Source organism: Petromyzon marinus, chromosome 68, assembly GCF_048934315.1.
Source record: "Petromyzon marinus isolate PM22_M1 ecotype Great Lakes invasive population chromosome 68, UKy_Petmar_22M1.pri1.0, whole genome shotgun sequence".
NCBI lineage: Eukaryota > Metazoa > Chordata > Hyperoartia > Petromyzontiformes > Petromyzontidae > Petromyzon > Petromyzon marinus.
This window is the reverse complement of record NC_133734.1, coordinates 5,344,352-5,364,719: the sequence shown is the minus strand read 5'-3', so window position 1 is coordinate 5,364,719 and position 20,368 is coordinate 5,344,352. Positions and strand designations below refer to the sequence as shown.

General features: G+C 46.9%; 1 protein-coding gene across 1 annotated transcript in view; it reads left to right on the top strand.

Moving 5' to 3' along the window:
• LOC116956873 (uncharacterized) overlaps positions 1–7,451 on the top strand; it is a 31,477-nt gene extending 24,026 nt beyond the window's left edge. Inside the window, exons 8-12 of the mRNA XM_032978727.2 lie at positions 394–447; positions 1,154–1,472; positions 2,856–3,377; positions 4,166–4,561; positions 5,417–7,451. Of these exons, the coding sequence (XP_032834618.2) occupies positions 394–447; positions 1,154–1,472; positions 2,856–3,377; positions 4,166–4,561; positions 5,417–5,964 (1,839 nt within the window). The 3' untranslated portion in view covers positions 5,965–7,451. The remainder of the gene's footprint in view (positions 1–393; positions 448–1,153; positions 1,473–2,855; positions 3,378–4,165; positions 4,562–5,416) is intronic.
• Positions 7,452–20,368: the final 12,917 nt, after the last annotated feature.

Below are 20,368 nucleotides of genomic sequence, written 5' to 3'. Positions count from 1 at the left end.
CGTGGCACGGAAGCCATGGACACAATTCCGATAGGGGGTGGGGGCAGGCTGGAAGTGTGGGGTGGGCGTGGACGAGGCAGGCGAGCGAGGAGGACAAGGAGGGTTACAAGGCTCGAGAATGGAGGAGGAGGAGGACAGCGAGAGATAGAGAGACGTGGCTGCATCTTTTGCTACGTTATTGATGAAAGTTGATGTGTTGATACGGGCAGCTGGGGCAGCAATTGAGTATTTGAATCGAGTGAGAAGTCGGGTGACCGGCTGTGATCAGAATCAATGCTCACGTGATATTGCTGACGAGCAAGACGGGGTTACTGCTACATGTAGTATGTATGTTCATTATGAAGCGCCTTGATTATTTTAATGTATCCCCCCCCCCCCTTCATATACTTGCAGGGGTTGAGAAATAATTCAGTGTGCAGTAATATCTCCAGTCATAATGAAATGAATGTAAGTCATTCCACGTTACTAAGTCTATCCCACACTCTTGTTGTTTTGATTTAAAGCTTTCGTGACTGCAAAGTGGCGCCACTTTTTTCAAATTTTTATTGCTGTGGTTTTCACACCTGATGATGATTGCTTGTGTTGCAGTCGAAACGTCGTGAGAATTTTTATGTTTTATATTTTTATTGTTTCCCTTCTACGTGACTTTACCGAAAGAACCAAGAATACTCTTGTTGTTGTGTTTTTCATGATGGTGGTAAGTGTGCAAGCCCCGACACAATGGGTCCATGGTTTTCTGGAGGAAGCTGGCGGGGGGTACAGAACGACCGTGGGGGAGGGGAGGAGGGGGACTTTAGGTGCTTGAAATGTTGTCAAGGTGCGGGGAAGGAATTCTCGGTGTCCACCCTTGAAGGCGTTTTCTGATGGTGGTGTAGAGTGGTAGCTTTTATATAAATATATATAAGGGGGTGTGAGGAAGTAACTAGCATTCTATGGGGAGATCAGTTCTGGAGAGAGTGGAGAGGTTTTCCGTACCTGGGCATTCTATGGCTGTACTGGGGGAATTCCCATCTGGTAAAGTAAACATGGGATGCTGATCGATGCTCGGGTGCGGTCGAGCGATGGCTCCCTATTGGTCAGCCGTGTTGTGCGTGATGATGATGATGATCTGGCGATTGCTGCTCACTCACTTGACGTGCCTTTACTCTCGCAGAGCACAGAGGATTTCATCGGCAAAATGATCGCGCAAGGCAGAGAAGGCAACTGGAGGGACGTCGAGAGGGAGTTGCCAGAGTTGCGAGAGTGGATCGGCAAAACTCCCTCCCTTTTCCTGCACGAGCTGAAGAGGAGGAATGTGGTTAAAGAAGAGGAGTACTGGAGGGCGTTTACAATTCCCGACGCCGCCAAGCGCGTGGACTCAATCCTGTTGCCCGTCATGATACGAGGGGAAGGCAAACGCCGAGAGCTGCTGGAGACACTCGAACAACAGCGGAGCAGGGAACGGCATTTCCCGGACATGCTGAAGAAGAGCCGTGCGTACACTTTACACACTCGTCAGCGTTGCTATCCATTAAACGTAGCATTTTTCACTTTGCAGGCAAGTGCACTTCGTGATAATAATTGTACTTAATAAAGCGACATTCATGCTAATTATATCTGACAGCGCTGTAAAGATCCTATAATATACGTAGCAATTACTGAGCATATAAACACGCTCAGAAAGTAAACAATAATAATCGAATACAGAAATATGACCAAAACTGAAGAGACACAAACAAAACTGACAAAAAAGTAATCTCAGAGAAATTAGTCCACTAAGTCTCAGCATCACAGGCCCTCAGTCCCAGCATCTCACTCAAGTGGGAAAACCTTCACAGGAGGGGCAGTGGTGGAGTGGCCAGCAAAGTTGTGACTAATTTAGGCCGATCTCAGTGGACACTGGAAACATATCATACTCATCCCCTTTACATCATCATTGTCAGCCAAGGTCAATCCACTGCTGGATGAAGGCCTCCCCAAGCCTCCAATACCTCCCACGACCCTGCAATGCAACGATCCACTTAGCACTAACTCGCAAGCTGATATAATCACCGGCAGTAGCTCCATGTGTATATTAACATACATCCGCAGTTCGATGTAGCTTCAGGCAAAGCAATGGTTGCAATGCATTTCTAAAAAAGGAATCGTAGTATTCCTCAATTGTCCACTTGCATTCCAGGGTGCCTCGACAATTTTCACAGCACAGCACCACGTGCTCCGATATGGCTGCGTTGTAAAGGTTTGGTACACGACAAGGCAATACCGCTGGCTAACAGCACAATGAGTGGTCACGAGTAGTGGAGTAAACTAAACTAAAACTTTTTTTTCAACGAAACTATTTAATTGTACTGGGTAAAGCCCCACTGAGTTGCTATGTAATAGCTCTTTTTCGAAGTGACCTGGCCACCACATACTCAATCAAGTAGCTGATATCATCATCATGTGAAAATGTATAGCAGTCTAATGCTCTAAACTCGTAATATTAATTCTAAATGTGGAGGACAAACCCGGGGGACCCGGATAAAAATCGACACAACCACCACGGGGAGAGAGAGATACACACACAGACTCCACATATAAAATAGGAGTCAGGGTCGGGATTGAACACGCGACCTCATGCATACCAGGCGAGGTAGTTAACATCTCCTAGCCACTGTGGCTCATGTAACCAGCTTGGAAGGGAGGGCCAAATACCCTCAAGAGGGGGCTCTGAAGCTGCTTCTAGTCGAGATTCTTCCACCAGCAGTGGCATGGGCAAGACATTTACAGGTGCACCTCTGCCTCTCATGGCGACCACTTAATCATGGCTGACGATAATGAGCAAAAAACTGTGTCGTGATTGTAAATACTTACACGATGATTTGTTTATCTTGCAGTTTTGTGCTCGCCCACTCTGAACCCCAACTCGGCACATCGACAGCTGCAAATGTCTGCTGATCTCAGCACAGTGACGTGGAAAAAGGAAGAGCAGCCTTACTCTGATCACGGAGAAAGGTTTAAGCAGTGGGAAATAGTTCTCTGCTTCGAGAACTTCTCGTCAGGAGACCACTACTGGGAAGTGGACGTGAGAGCCTCTAGAAACTGTTCTATAGGCGTCGCACGTGGGTCGATTCCTAGGAATCGTCAAGAAAAGTCTGGCAGGTTGGGCTGGAATGAGCAGTCTTGGGCGTTCATTCAATGGGATTCGAATTACTCTGCAAGACATGGCGACCGATGCATTAATTATCCGGAGATTAAACATTTGCAGAGAGTCGGCGTTCGCTTGGACTTTAACACAGGAAAACTTGCGTTTTACAACGCCATCACCATGGAGCTGTTGCACTCATTCGACGACATTCCAAGTGAGCCGCTCTGTCCAGCTATGCAGGTGAACTCGGGCTCAGTCGCTATTTACGAAGGTGAGTACAAGGGAATCATTGGCATTGACTTGGTGTGTGTTCATACCCAAAAGGTAAAACACGGTTCAGAATCGTCGCCGTCGGCGATGTAGCCACAGCAGTAGAGCACGTGTACATCGCATTTGTTGATTCACTGCTGAGTGAGTGACCACCCACATCCTATGGTCGGTCGTGGAGGTTATTTGGCCCTCCTTCACCTGCTATGTCTGTGTGTGGTGGGGGTAGTGAAGGCGAGGGAGTCTAGACGCGAGGTTATAGCAGTAGAGCGTGGAGCTCGGAGCGAGGGTATCTCCGAGCTCTGTGTTTCTGTAGAACGCAAACACAGCGACAACAACATCCAATTTTCTGAAATTTCCTATTGAGGCTTGATTTGGGTATTTTTGTATTTAATTCTAAAATCGGGAGCAGAGATGCCGAAATATGAAAGGAGAATTTAAGCAAAAAAAAAAACAAACAATTACAAAAAGTGATGGAGGAGATGGCAGTTCTAAATTAAACTTGGAGATATAAAGATAATATGTAAAGCAAAGAGTGGTTATGGGCACAATTATGGCTGTTGGTGACAGACGGAGATTGAGTGATATCAGTTAACGTGCAGAAATATATTGCGACAGTGAAATAGATTGTCAGCGCAGGACGATAATAAATGTAGTCGCTTGGGGAGACCTCCCAGCGATGACTTACAAATAACGTATGATGATAATAATAATAATCGTGACGAAGGCATTCAACAATTGCAATGTTAGAACTCAAATTTGTTTTGTTTATTCTTGCAAATTTTATAACAGCTCAATCATTGAAGAACCTGAATGTGGATGAGAGCAGAGAAGATATTCGGATTTGTGATCACTTTGCAAACAGTGGAGATCATCGCACAAACAACACCGATGCAGAGACGGGTGACAGCGAAGATGAATTGCTCAGAACGACGACGGAGGAACCTCTGGTGGCACGAGAGTTGATCGGTAGGATCCCTGCACTGCTACATCGCGAGTTGCTCGTCCAGGGTCTCATCACACAATCCGAGCTCTCAGAAGTCTATTCCATACCCAGCGCATCAGCACGAGCTGACTTCATCATAAGCCGTCTCGTTTGCAAGAAGAAAAAGAAGCCGCAACTCCAAAAGATTCTGTGTGAATATCGTGAAAAGCAAGAGGCATTCCTGAAAATGCGGAGAGAATCGAGTAAGTGATTTACTGTACACGCCACACCACGTGCATTGCTGAGTGTATTAATGCATCATCTTTGTCACTCATCTCTAGTGTTGATGTACGATGAATAAAGATATCTGTATAAGATATGAACCCTTAATACGGTGCAATAAGTCAATGGTTAGGGTGGTAGATGCATTGCTGAAAAGCGCTGCGTTAAGGGAAAATGCGTTCATGCATTGTGGCAGTAAACTGGAGTACGTGGAAAAAAACCCACGAGCATCAGAATCTTTATCCTGGATGAGGACTCCGATGAGCTATGAAGCTTTTTTCCCAGATTTCCGGTAGGGACACGGAGCCAGCGAGTTACATCAACACCAAACAATAAGTATGAAGCAGGTAACACGTAATCCCCGTATAGATGGATTCCAGATGAAGATTAATCCACTTGCTGTACTGCCATACCCTGGCATTGCAGCAGGTGGCGACTTTGTCGCCCTTGCTTAGGGAGTTTCACAAATCGTTTGTGATCCACCAACCCTCGCCCCCAAAGTGCTGGATTACCGGCGGCGCCATTGGTAACGACCAGACGTGTCCTGAAGCCATCAGACAGTTTGGTGAACAGTTGACTGAGAGTGAGATTGGGTCAGTCGGTTGATATGCTTGGGCTCTATTTGATTTGCCTTTCATAGGCAGGGTGGAACCTAGGGCAGAAACGTAGGAAACCCTGATAAAGACTACGTCAGCTGTGTAAATTGCAGCCTGGTACGCTAAAACTTTCAGCAAATGTTTGTATTTCTTACTGACATATTGCCAATTGCAAAGTATATTTCTCAAATGGTAATCAATGTTCGCTTAACACAACATGTGCATTGTTATCGTTAACAGGCACTTGCTCACCGACTCTGAACCCAAACACTGCACATCGGAACCTCCAGATTTCTGCCGACTTTAAAACCGTCAGGACTTCCACACACACCCAACCTTACCCTTACAACTCAGATCGGTTCGACCACTACCAAGTAGTTATTTGCTCTGAGAAATTCGTGTTCGGTCGCCACTACTGGGAGGTGGACGTGAGAGGTTGTGAGAAATTCGTCATCGGTGTCACGTATGACTCAATACCACGGAAAGGTTATGACAAAGCCTGTAAAATTGGGTTCAATGAAGTTTCGTGGAGCCTTAAGAAATGGGGTAACGCCTACAAGGCGGTACATAATGAGACGGAAACAAAACTGACGGTGCGAGATGCTCCCAAAAGAGTCGGGGTTCACCTGGACTGGGAGGCGGGCGTCTTGTCATTCTACAGTGCCGACTCCATGTCGCTGCTGCATCGATTTCAAGGAAAATTTGATCGAGAGCTGTACCCTGCAATGGCCGTGCTGCGTAGAAGTCTCTCAATATGCCCGTTGATGTACGCAGATGCTCGTTGTTAGAGATGAGAGGCTCCTATTTGAGCAGTCACCCATGCGACCCCTGTATGTATGTAGAGTAGCTCCCTGGCCAACCGCGAGGGTTCAGGTTCCTGAAAACCCTCGCGTTTGATAAAGTTACAGGGGCCTATGGGTTGTAGGGGTTAGGGGAACCGCGCGTGTGGCTAGTCTCGTCATAGCTTAACTAAGTTGCCTATTTATTTCCTAAACTATGTTACGTAATAAAAAAATATAAACACGATATTAACTTTACATACCTTTAAATATTCACAATGATTATAATTAGGAAGTATTAACGACGATGATGATGACGATGACAATGAGATGATGGGGAAGGGCTGGTTAGAAGGAGGGGCTCAGCCCAGCCATGGCCCCTTCAGACCACAGACGCAACTCCCTCTCATTCTCGCCACTCGCTGCATGCTTGGGTCCATGATTAAGGGCAAAATGAATGTGCACCATGGAGTAATGTACAACAAAACAGACGGCCAGCTGATCAGCTGAGCAGCGCCATGGCCCCGTGGAATTTGTATTACATTTCGCGGTTCGCAAAGCATACAAAACATCTGCATTGATGTCAGGTGTTTACGTATTTTTATGTTAATGTGTTCATATAGTCGATGGTACTGCTATGTTAAGACGCTGTGTAAAATGTATTTTTCATGCTTATGAATCAATGTTATGCGAATGTCCGATTTTATAATTTCTGCGATTCAGTGTATATACGGTATTCCGATGTCCTATTTCATCTTTAACTTGATTCTGTGAGAGTCATATTTTGTATTAAACTCCATACAGTGATTGCCTACAAAACCATTGCATTCCCATGGCGTACATCATCTTAAACTTGACTGGGGGTGAGCAGCTACAACATGGGACCTTTTTTGTCAGTATTAAAGTTTGAAAAAATAACAAGAGGTTTTAACCCTTTCTGGCAATAAAACATTCGTGTTAAGATGTTCAAACCCCAAAGAGAAGCCTTCAGCAAAGGATAATGTCACTGCATTCACCACACACAGGCTCCTTGTGGTGAACATGCAAATATGCTGCTCGCCTTTTGGAGTGCTCTGGTCTGGCACTGGTGGTGAGACTGGGCCCTGTCTCTGGTGTGGACCAACCAGTCTCAAAGACGATCTTACCTATGAAAGTATTTTTTTGTCTGTTTGTCTCTGTCTGTCTCTGTCTGTCTGTGGATGCGCACTTGCGAAGGATATGGCTCGAAAACCGTTGGATTTACGTTCAAAAACAGTACCCGGGTACCACGCCGTAAGCCCCGTGGTAAGGCAGCGCTATACCGTTTTGCCATCAGTAAACTTGAAAGTAGTTAAGTGAACAATTTAGTGCTACTGTATTATTATTTAATTATTTCATCGCGCCGCTAAAGCTGCCCGGGGGTTGCCCCTAGCAACGCACACGCGTTATCGGTGGATTGGGGGGGGGGGGATTTCTCATTCGCGTTCAATATGGAAAAAAAATCGACTCAACGCTGAGGTCAATTCCTAAAAGTGTCGTGTCCTCTTCCCCCCCCCCACCAATGTGTGCACTTACTACTATAGGATCAGTAGATACTAATATTATAGCACTAAGATACTATTATGGTAGCGTGGGGGGGGGATGGTGGGGGGTTGGGGGGCGGTGGTTGCGGCCACCACCACAGTCAGTATGCACTGCTGCAGTGATAGCAGGTGACACCATAGTCAGTATGCACTACTGCAGTGATAGCAGGTGACACCATAGTCGGTATGCACTACTGTAGTGATAGCAGGTGACACCACAGTCAGTATGCACTGCTGTAGTGATAGCAGGTGACACCACAGTCGGTATGCACTGCTGTAGTGATAGCAGGTACTGCTATCGAGTTGGTAGATACTGCTATATAGAGTTAGTCGCTACTAAAACAGTCAGTATATACCACTACGGTCAGTAAATACTGCTACAGGCAGTAAATACTACTACACAGTAGACACTACTATTGAGTCAGTTGATACTGCTAGAGAGTTAGTAGTTACTACTGTAGTGAGTCAAACTAAGTCGCAGACGTTATCTTCGAAGCAACACTATTTATTTACACAACGGTACGTAACATAACACAATCTACACTCGGGTCTTGAATGCCCATCTAACCACGCTATGGCAGAACTAGACACGGTTATCTCGGCCTCGCTCTGCGTTGCGTTGCAGAGCTAGCTGAGTAGATAACCTCGCGTTTCCAATAAACCCTCAGAGCCAGGGTGAACATCTGACTCCGAACGTCATTTATTGAAATTGAACGGTAGAGAGAGGTAAAACTGGTAAGAAAACAGCACAGATACAGCATCTGTTAATACCCAGAAAAACCAACACAATGAATAAACACCACAGCATCATAACGTTGTCTTATGAATGAGACATTTTGTTATTTCAAGCTTGAATCTACTTACTCGATTACAGGTAAATAACAACAAGGCAAGCTGCAGGCTTTATTGTCCACTAGGCCCCACATACATCGTAACAATTTAACAGCATTATAAAGGTTCTAGCGTTATAACAGCATTATAAAGGTCCTTCTAATATTATAGCAACCTTGCCAGTATCATAAGAACACAAACGAACTTACAGACAATGCTTCCCAAAGTCCCACAACGGTGGCTGCAGCTGTCTTCACGGAGCTGTGATGTGTGCCGCCATCTTGAATTATGTTTTTAATGGCCGATGCCCGCGTGGTTCAGCGGAAATCTAAAATCGCAACTTCCTGGTCACGTGACCACCCCCTATTTCAAAAACAGGAAATTCCTGTGTACACATGCCCCACATCTGCCGTGAGGCAAGACACTTGCCGTGAGGCAGAACAACGGTTCGCTATCCCGGTCCGGACCACAAGCTAGGTCCTGGACCGCGTGGCTAGAGACTTCTTCTCCCCGACGTGGATCTTCGTAACACCAGCACACAAAGAACCTCGAGCTCCTCACGGGGCCCTTGTAAGATGCCCCCGGGCTGGGGCTGGCTCCGCCCTTCGCCCCGCCCACCTTCCAGGTCTCTTGAGCTCCTTCTCGAAGGTTCCCGAGAGCTCTTTTGGACCACGTGATCGCTCCGTGGCCCCCGTCCACCGGTGCCCCCCCTCCAATATCATCCGGTCACGTGTTAGTAGGTCAACCAGCGTATCATGCCCCAAGGTAACCCTGGCTGGCTGACGCTCCCTCACCGGGAGCCCGCACCGCACACTGCTCACGGTGCCTCCGCGCTAACCAGCGCTCACCCAAGCCCCGCTAGTGCTGGTACTACACCCCATAACCCGGGCTGCCCATAATAACAACACATTACCCGCCGTGGCTTCGTAAGCGCCAGCACCATACAGTGACAAGCACAGTAACTGCACTACTATAGAGTTATCACCACGGGCAGCGATTTGGCAGTTTGTTTAGAAGGACGAGTCCATCTATGTTCTGAAAAGAGGAGAGGGGAGACGAAAAATTAATGTATGCTGTCTGAAAGCCACCGTAAGCGTGAACAATCAATTAAGACCTGAAATGGTTTATCAAATCCTTCCAATGATTGCTAAGCCAGAATCCATCTTCTCGGTTGAAATTGTCTCTGTGCTTGTATATGTGGATAGCCTCATGAACGAATCTCTCATGGTAGCCAGATGGCTTACAAAGAACCTCTGTCTTGGAGAAGTCAATGTCATGTGAGCCTACTGAATTATAACAATGATCTGCCACGGCCGAGGTGTTGGTCCTACCGTGTTTAAGGTCTGCTTTGTGTTCACGAATGCGGTCCGAGACATGGCGTTTGGTTTCTCCAATGTAACTACTACCACAGAGGCAACTTAGTTTGTAGACACCAGGGTACTGTATGTCCGGAATCACATCTTTAACAGAGGGAACCAGATCACGGATTTTATGTAATGTGTTGAAACGGACCTGGATCTTGTGTTTATTCAAGATTTTGGAGATATTTTTTGTGATCCCCGCAATGTAGGGTAAAGTGATGGTTTTGAAACGCTCCTCAAGAGGGTCCTTCTTCATGGTTTGAGTGATAGCTTTGCGGATTGTATAGTCGGAGTAACCATTAGCCTTAAGAGCTTGGTGTACGTGCTTGAATTCACTGCCTATGTGTTCCTGGTCGGATATTCATTGGGCTCTATGGTACAGAGTCTTGATGAGATAATTATTCTGTGATGAATGGTGGTGGGAATTCGGTTTCAGATAAGCATCCGTATGGGTAGCTTTCCTGTAGACAGAGTGGCTCATTGAACCATCAGGTCTCTTTTTTATTAGGACATCCAAAAAAGGTAGCCTGCCATCTTTTTCGACTTCCGTGCTAAATCTGATGGCTGGGTGTATGGAATTGATGTGGTCGAAGAATCGGTCTAGAGCAGGCCGGCCATGTGGCCAGATGACAAAAGTGTCATCCACGTACCTCTTCCATAAGGTTGGGCGCAGAGTGGCAGTCTGGATGGCGTCAGTCTCAAATTTCTCCATGAAAATGTTAGCTATAACCGGAGATAGGGGGGGGCCCATTGGGGTGCCCTCAGTTTGTTTGTAGAAAGTTCCATTCCAAGTGAAGTATGTATTGATTAAGCAGTATCTCACCAGGGGGGGTACCTCAGTGTTTAGTCCTTGATGAACCAAGTCTTCAATGATTGCGATGGTGTCAGGTACAGGAACTTTGGTGAATAAGGAAACTACATCAAAACTGACAAGCAGGTCGTCTGGGGATAGGGAAATACCTTTGATTTTTTAAATAAATAAACACAAACACCGTTTAAAATAAATAAATAATTGCTTACCACCACTTCTTTCAAATGTTTCTTGCCGTTGGTTTTCACACCTGATGATGACCGTTTGTGTTATGGTTGAAACGTCGTGAGAATTTTTATTGTTTTATATATATTTTATTATTTTATTGTTTCCCTTCAACGTGACTTTACCGAAAGAGCTTAGTATCTGTGTATGTATATGTAAGGTTTTTAAGAGAAATTTTGAAATATATTTCTCGCCCGGGCAACGCCGGGTACTTCCCGCTAGTACCATGCCCATACGTTTTGAAACTTTACGGTAATGTCACGATGTTTGCTGTTGTTGTTTTCAATAAAATTGTGCGGGCAACAACCTGTGGCCCTCGTCAATGGACAGGGGAGACGCTGTGGTTCCCCCTTTCGATCGTGGATTCGTTTCGTCCCAGCGCAGCCACGCCCAATACCTCCATATATGGGTAATAACATTAACATCATTTATTATTCTTCCTGTCTCGGAACCCATGCAATATATGGGGATCACAAAACATTAAAATAGTTTAACATCCGTTGTGGGTCCATTTCTTACCAGCCAACCCCTCCATATATGGAAATTTAATTAACATAATTTATTCGTTCCGTATCGCATTAATTTCCACCCCAGTGCAGCCACAGCACGGGCGGGTTCCAAACGAACATCAAGGGTCCCCCTTGTGGGTGGTGAGCACCATGCCCGCCCCGGCCGCCTTTGTCTCCCCAGCGGCAATGTTCAACACACACCGCCACTATTCATTTTGCTTCTCATTTTGAGGCTGAGTCGACCGAGGGGAGGCCCACTGAGTCGGTTCAGAAAATCGTCACTGATTTTGGTGGCCTTGAGCAGGGATCAAACTCACACCTGACCAATACTCGCCATTCGCCACCGCGTGGCAGTGAGGACACCACGGCGCTTGTGCCAGGCTAGGTGCAGCTTAAGGCCAGGTGAAGTATCCAGCGCCCGCTGTCACATGAAATACTCAGGTGTGTGTGTGTCTGTGTTTGTCTTTCTGTCTTTCTGCTTGTGTGTCTGTGCGTGTGTCTGTGCTTGGTAGAGATACAATGGTACAGATACAATGGGAGGCTGATCGATGCCCGGCTGCGGTCAAGGGATGGCTCCCTATTGGTCAACCACGTTATGTATGCCAATGATCTGGTAATTGCCGCTCACTCAGAGGAGGCGTTGGAAATGCTGCTGCTGAGACTGCAGCGTGCCACTGAGAGATGGGGCCTTACCATCAGCCCCACCAAAATTAAACGCCTGCCTGGGTATTTTGTACCATCGGACACTCAACCCCCACAACTCCCAATTGGTGATGGGCAGTTGTGGAGAGAGTAGTGAGTTTCCCATACCTGGGCAGTGTGCTCATGACCGGCTCCGGTTTGACAGCAGAGGTCTCACTCACAATCAGTCGAGCGGCATTATCTTTTCATCGGTTGCATAACGCTGTGTGGAAGCTATCTGGTGTCTCGCTTTGAGCGGTCATTCCCTCACTTCTCTACGCTTGTGAAACGTGGACCCCCCCCTAATGGAGCATCTTCGCTGGTTGGAAACATTTATGCTGGCCTGCTTACGATCCATCCTGGGTTTAACCAGGCTGCATTGAGTGAGGAGCTCACAAATCATTGAAAAATCTGGACAAAGTCCCATTGGTGAGCTCCTCCGGCAGGCAAGGCTGCGTTGGCTGGGTCATGTAGCCTGCATGTCCAGTCACCGCATGCCTAAACAGCTTTTGTTCGGCTGGAACGAGGGGGCTAAACTGGCGCGGCACAGGCTAGAAAAGGGATGGAGTGATGTGTTACAGGAGGATGTGGAACTGAGTGGACTTGCCGATGACTGGGACCAGCGGTGTCAAGATCGGCCTCTATGGAGGAGGCTCGTGATGGACGCTGCTGGGCAGTTGAAGGTAGTCGCCCTCCAACAAAAACAATGGGCGGAGGAGCGACGCTCACAACAACGAGCGGAGCGCCGGGTGGCTAGAGTACAGCAAGTTGCCATAGTAGGGGGCACAGGTGGTGCATCAGCCAGTCATCTCAGTCATCTCACTCATTCAACCCATGGCACCTGGGACTGCCCCGTAACCTCCTGCCAGCGGGCATTCGACACTTCACGTGGCCTCAAGTTGCACATAGCCTGCCATAAGCGTTGTGGTGACGTTACCGCCACTTAGTGGCGAATGGCGGTTGTTGTTGTTATGTGTATCTGCGTGTGTCTGTGTCTTTCTGTGTGTCTGTGTGGGGAGCGGTAGTGTAGCGGTTAGCACGCTGTGCTATGAACCTGGCAACCCGGGTTCGATTCCCGCTCACGGCCAACACCACTCAGTGATGATTTTCTGAACCGGTCCCGGGCCTCCCCTAGGTCGACTCAGCCTAAAATGAGTACCTGTGCGATGTGTAAACATCGTCACTAGGGAGACAAAGGCGGCCGGGCGTGGTGTTGGCCACCCACCCCCTCCTGTGCCACAATATCGGTAGCCTTCATAGGGGCTCGCTCACAGCACTTGCCCCAACAGTCTGTTACAGGTTACACGGGGGAGCTTTGTGTGGAATATAGCAGCCAAGTGGGGAGCGGTGGCGCTGCGGTTAGCACCACGAATCCAGTTCAAGTCCCGTATTCGATTCCCGTTCACGGCAAACACCACCAGTCGTGGGCCTCCCCAAGGCCGACTCAGCCTCAAATAAGTAGCCGGAGTGGTGTGTAGTAGTAGTAAACATCGCCACGGGGGATACAAAGGCGGCCGGGCGCGGTGGTGCTTGCTACCCACACCTTCGTGTGCCACGGTGCATGTAGTTTTAACAGCTGCTGCAGGACGGGGTTCCGTTTCTGGTGTTTGCTCAGTATAGACTTGGCAGCGATTTGATTCAGCGAATCAGAAGCCAGGCTCAATGACGACTCACCCACAGACTCACCACACAGAGACCCATAGACTCATCACACAGAGACCCACAGACTCACCCCACAGATTCACCCCACAGACTCACCACACAGAGACCCATAGACTCACCACACAGAGACCCACAGACTCATCACACAGAGACCCACAAACTCACCCCACAGACTCACCACACAGAGACCCATAGACTCACCACACAGAGGCCCATAGACTCACCACACAGAGACCCATAGACTCACCCCACAGAGACCCATAGACTCACCCCACAGACTCACCACACAGAGACCCATAGACTCACCACAGGGAGACCCACAGACTCACCCCACAGACTCATCACACAGAGACCCACAGACTCACCACACAAAGTCCCATCGACTCACCCATACCTGTCAACCCGTACGGTTTACCCCGTTCTCTTGTACAGGGAAATTGAGTTTTCACGTCCATATTGTGTACAGCCATTATTACACGGGCAAAAAATCACGTGTCTATTTGTTTGTGTTTCTCCCTTGTGATGGAACTTTGTAGGATGGACGTTGAAATGTGTAGTGTATTGTAGTGTCTAGTGTAGTGTATGGTAGTGTAGTATATAGTAGTGTATAGTGCAGTGCATGGTAGTGTAGTGCATATTATTGTATAGTGTAGTGTATAGTAGTGAAGTGTATAGTAGTGGAGCATAGTGTCGTGTATAGTAGCATATAGTGTAGTGAACAGGCGACATTACATGCGCAGACTCGCCACCAGATGTCTAATGAATCCTTGCAGTCACGAAAGCTTCAAATCTAGAATTGGCCACCAGATGTCGCTGCTTTGCTATTTGGCCGTATGCGTCTGTGACGTACTGTGAAGAGTAGCCCGACAGTCAGGAGCAGCGATGAAAGCGAACGCAGCGGCCCTGTCTCTTTTGAAAAGCTCTTCACTTCTTCCGTAAATGTTCTTCAGATTTTGAACATGTTCCGCCTTTCACGACTGAGTCCGAGAAGAGGAAATGTGACGCACAACGCGGAAAAGTACTCGAGGATTTTCAAATTGTAAAGTGTTTGTTTTTACTCAATAAATGTTTATAAAGGTTATGTTAAGTTACATAAATTAACATAAATTCGAATATTTACGCATTTTTCCACATTTCATTTTAATTTTTATTATTTTCATTACATTTTCAAGACCCAATACATACAACAGGCTTGCACCTGGGGAAATGCAAAACAGCTCATGGGGAGTTTACTTTGTGCACGGTTGCAATTGACTCTGCTCGATCGGTGTCCGCTGCTAAGGTCGTGACGGGTTTCTGTCTTCATTACTGTCGCTGCTGTACCGTTCCCTTCCCGTTGTAATGGTGACGGTGATATCGGCACGATGGAAAATAAAGATCGATTCATTCGTGATAGATTCATTAATTGACAGTCTACAGAGGTTGAGAAGTGTATCGTTGAGTTCGCGCTCCGTTTTTCGATCGCTGTGATGCACAAATGTCCCCGTCTCATTCCCTGGGTATTCTCAGGCGAACGCAAGATGTTCGTCACGTGGGGCTGGTCGTAGCAAAATCATCAGATCGCTCGCAAATGACGTCGCAACATCGGATCTGTTTCTGTCACAGCCACCACCAATTTCATTGGAGCCTCTTCCGTTCGTTGCCCATTGGGGCCTTGTGAACGATCACCGTTGAAGGGCCCCGTAATTGGTTGGGCTCATGCAGCGTTACTTAACATGCAGGGTTCTATCAGAAGCGAGGCGTTTGCGGTGAGACAAATTCATCACGGAGCGCCGTCGTGACTTCCTACGTCTGACTGAGACCTGGCACAGGCCTCTTGACTATTTTTCACTGAACGAGGCAGTGGCGGCGCCAGGATTTTCAGGTAGCAGGGGGGCAACCCCTCCAGCAATGAAAAACGATAGAGGAGTTGTTAGTAAGTTAGGACTTGTCCCCCCCGGGCGCTTCTGCAGCCATCGATCGAGGGTCGAATTTGAACTGTGTGCGATCTGCATCGCACTCGCTGAAGGTGGATGCCTTCAGGGAAGTCGTGGACTGTAGACGCAACTTCACACAATTCTGTGAGTCACTTATAACCGCTTTGCCGTTACTTATTGCCAATTATGGACTCAGACTTTTATCCTATCATCTCATAGAGTCCCCGGCACCTAATGATATGCTACACAGTAGCAATGGGGGTCGCAAAATGCAGATTGATTACTAATAAACCCCCAATTATTTGATCGAAATTAGGTATTTCGATCGGATCATTGGGGGGGCACGTGCCACCCCCCCCTCCCCCACTGGCTCCACCACTGGAACGAGGCGACTCCGACTGGTTTCTCTTCTCGTGAGGATCAACGGTCGTCAGGTCGGGGCAGGTGACCTGATTTTATATCATGCTGATTCTGCGTTTGTAAAACCTGTCCCATTGCCAACGTTCCAGTCATTTGGAGGCCAATTTGTACCCAGCCGGCATTGTTAATATTGCTCTATCGCTTCTCCAAGGTTAATTTACACATTTCTCTCAGTTCTCTGAGTTCCTCTCGGTGTTGTGTGGCTCGTTCTGAATGGATTCTCATCATTGGTGACTTCAAATGTTCACGGTGATCCACCATCCAAACCTCATGTCAGTGACTTATTGGCCATCCTTGACTCTTTTGGTTTCTTGCAGCATGTCTAACAGCACACACAGCGTGGTGAACTTACTTTAGATTTAGTTTTGTTCTCTTGGGCTTCCACTGTCTGAACTCACTGTGACGGATCCAGGAAACTCCGACCACTCTTCCGTCATCTTTGATTTATCCCTGCACCCTCCTGGTCCTTTTATTAAACATCGAATTTAATTTCGCAAAATTCCATCGGTCACCCCCTGGCCTCTCTCTCACGGACGCCCTATCGAGTTCTCCACTAGCTGATGAGTGCGAGCACCCGTTGTAGACGCTGCTCGATTATAAAACTCTGTTCTGTCACAATTCATCAGCAAATATTTAAAGAACAACGTCGTACCTATCATACCTTATTTTACATTCAAAATACTTCCCGTTCAACGTTTTGGGTTGATACCACGAAACGAAATAATAGGGGGATTGTCGTTTCGTGAACTGCCTCACCAACTCTCTCGTTTCCCCATTGCCGTTGAGTTCACAACGTCACGGATTTATGAGACCATAACCCCCCCTCCCCCCCGTGTTCGGGCAAGGGTCCCAATTAAGTGACCAACCGTGATAGTATTGTGTAATACTATAATAAAATACTATAACCTTAATACTATAATAAAACCTTGTATACAGTATTATTGTGGTTTTCATAATATAGGTTTTTGTGTGTTAGATCGCACAAATATTAATGTGTCGTTAAACCCGCCACCACACAGCCTTTTAGTAAAGTTTGTCACGTAAACATAACGTGGCCAATTCGTCACAAGTACAGCAATAGTGTATGGTGTAGTGGTGTAGTGGATAGTAGTGTAATGTATAGTAGTGTAGTGTATAGTGTAGTGGTGTAGTGTAATGTATAGTAGTGTAATGTATAGTGTAGTGTATAGTATAGTGTATAGTGGTGTAGTGTATAGTGTAGTATACTAGTACAGCACTAACCGGTGTGTTGGAGGGTAGAGCCACAACATTGACAATCTGAGTACCGTGACGTGTCGCCAGTAATTACAACCGGCATCATCAGGCGGCAGGGTTCCACAACACATTTATATACACGCGATCTAACCCCAACACAACCTGTGCTATGAGTGATATTGTGTCGTGGTTTTCACTTTTACATACAAAACATTTCTCGTGTTAGCCAGGCGTACACTTCAGCCTGGCTCAGTCCCCATTGATTATATTTTCTACGTGACTTTACTCAAAGAACCAAAGAGTAATTCCTGCAGTCACGAAAGCTTCGAATCTAGTTACTGCCCATATAGATTCAACACTGCCCATAGACTCAACACTGCCACGGTTGGCTACGTACGGTGCGAAAGAAGTTCAACATACGTACACACAAGAGCTATTTAAGCTGGCTGGCAAACTCTCACTTGCGTTGTGAATAATCCACCAGGCAACACCACACGAAGCGGTCTCATCGCTCCGTCTTCTTGTTGGGCATTCTCTCAAATGTGAATTCATTCCGAGCCTGCCACTCACTCAGTCATTCCTTCAACCTGACAATCAGCCAGCAACACTCACTCAGTCAATCCTGCACCCTTACAATCAGCCTGTCACTCACTCAGTCAATCCTTCACCCTTACAATCTGCCTGCCACTCACTCAGTCAATACTTCACCCTTACAATCAGCCTGCCACTCACTCAGACAATCCTCCCACAACACCCTGCGTACCAGGTGACGTAATTAACATCTCCTAGCCACCGTGGCGATGATGAGAGAGAGACGCAGACTCAAACAATGCAGCAGGCATCGTCAGGGTCGGAATCAAACCCACGACCACCTGCGTACCAGGCGAGGTTGGTGTAGGGTGCTTTTTCAGGAATATTTTGCTGTTTTTTTCATGGATTTTCTGTCTGCACAGTCACATAGTCACTTAAAGATGTTTTCTTGTTCGTGTTTTGTGTTTTTTGTTTGTTGTGGTTGCACCCGATTCAAGAGCCGAATGGCTCACAGGGCTATACCAAATAAATAAACTGAACTGAACTTAGTCAACATTTCGTCACAACAGCCCGCATGAGAGGGAGCATCAAGAGAGACCCTTCAGTGGGCATTTTGGATCTCCTCTTCCACGCTGCACCAAAGACGTTGGAAGAGGTGAGCATAGCAGGGGCTCGGACCTGGAACGCAACTTTAATGGTTTTACAACACACTGCGGTGCTGATCAAACACCGCACGCTCTTTCTCTCGTGTGAGTTCACAACGCCTCGATCGCTGCCCTCCGACTCAAAGGTCGCCGAAAACGCCCAAGTCGCCAAAGACGACGGTGACCACACGGGGAGTGTTCCAGAGCGGTTTGGCGCGACCGACAGCGAAGGAACCACACCGCAGATGAAGGGAAATCACCGACGTGGGGCTGAAGGGCGTAAAAAATGAATCTTCCGTCGTGTTTCATCGCCCTTCAATTGTTCGCGACGCTGGTGAGTGAACTTACGCACGGCGCCTTCACAAACCAGAGGACGCCTGGGGTGGTCTTGGTGTGGTCTGGGACTGTTGTTGTTGTCTTTGTGTGGTCCGGGACTGTTGTTGTCTTGGTGTGGTCTGGGACTGTTGTTGTTGTCTTTGTGTGGTCCGGGACTGTTGTTGTCTTTGTGTGGTCTGGGACTGTTGTTGTTGTTGTCTTTGTGTGGTCTGGGACTGTTGTTGTTGTCTTGGTGTTGTCTGGGACTGTTGTTGTTGTCTTGGTGTGGTCTGGGACTGTTGTTGTTGTCTTGGTGTTGTCTGGGACTGTTGTTGTTGTCTTTGTGTGATCCGGGACTGTTGTTGTTGTCTTCATGTGGTCTGCGACTGTTGTTGTTGTTGACTTGGTGTGGTCTGGGACTGTTGTTGTTGTTTTGTCTTGTTGTGGTCTGGGACTGTTGTTGTCTTGGTGTGGTCTGGGTATGTTGTCTTGGTGTGGTCTGCGACTGTTGTTGTGTTGCCTTGCCCCAAGCTTAAATTTAGTGTTGATAAACCGCCACGAATTCATGTCCAATAGACACTCGTTTCTTCTCGCGAATTTTCCATGGATGTCTATGTCAAAAAACAACTAATTTATGTGGAATGAATTGTTTTCTCTGCCACGACAAAGTAAAAAAAATCAAACTCACCAATTAAATGATCTAACAAATCGCTCACAATGATGCACAACTGATGACGATTTCAATTGTTACTCTTTCGATTGAGAATGTTCGACCGACGGATGATGCGCGTGCTCAGTGATAATATCACTTTCCTGGCACCCACCCAGCAGAAGAATCGGCCCACTAAGTGGATGATAGCAGAGCCACCGCTCAGCCCTCTGTGTGTAAAGATATTGCAACTACTGTACTGTAGTGGCGATCACGCGGATTTCGGATTAACCGGAGCAACACAAATGTTCGGGATTAAGCAGCGTGTGACCTATAAATAAGCATTTCCAACATATCAAAGTGTATACCTGTTTTTAGATTATACATTTGGGCTGAAGGGAAAAATCTAAGAGTTATTAATTTACGTCAAAATCTCGAATAAACCTGAATGCTGATAACCGAGAGCTTAAACAACTTTATATTTATATTCATTAATGTATGCCTAGTGGCATGTTTACCTTTTCCACTACTTTGCACTCCTATCGGTGTGTATTGTGTGTATATTGTGTTTGTTGTTGTAACTTTCTGAGCCCCGTGCCACACTGCTGGACATCTGTGACAAAGTGCTTCATAGCTGATCGCATTCCTCCCTACCTCCCTCGACAGCGATCTAACCCAAAAACCTTTATTATGAATAGTCTCTATGTATCTCTGTGGGTCTCTATAAATCTCTGTGGGTCTCTATGTATCTCTATGGGTCTCTATGTATCTCTGTGGGTTTCTATCTATCTATTTTGGTCTCTATGTGTCTCTGTGGGTCTCAATGTATCTATATGGGTCTCTATGTTTCTCTGTGGGTCTCTATATACCTCTATGGGTCTCTATGTGCCTCTGTGAGTCTCTGTGTATCTCTGTGAGTCTCTATGTATCTCTGTGGGTGTCTATGTATCTCTGTGGGTCTCTATGTATCTCTGTGGGTCTGTATGTATCTCTCTGGGTCTCTATGTGTCTCTGAGGGCCTCTATGTATCTTCATGAATCTATGTGTCTCTGTGGGTCTCTATGTATCTATATGGGTCTCT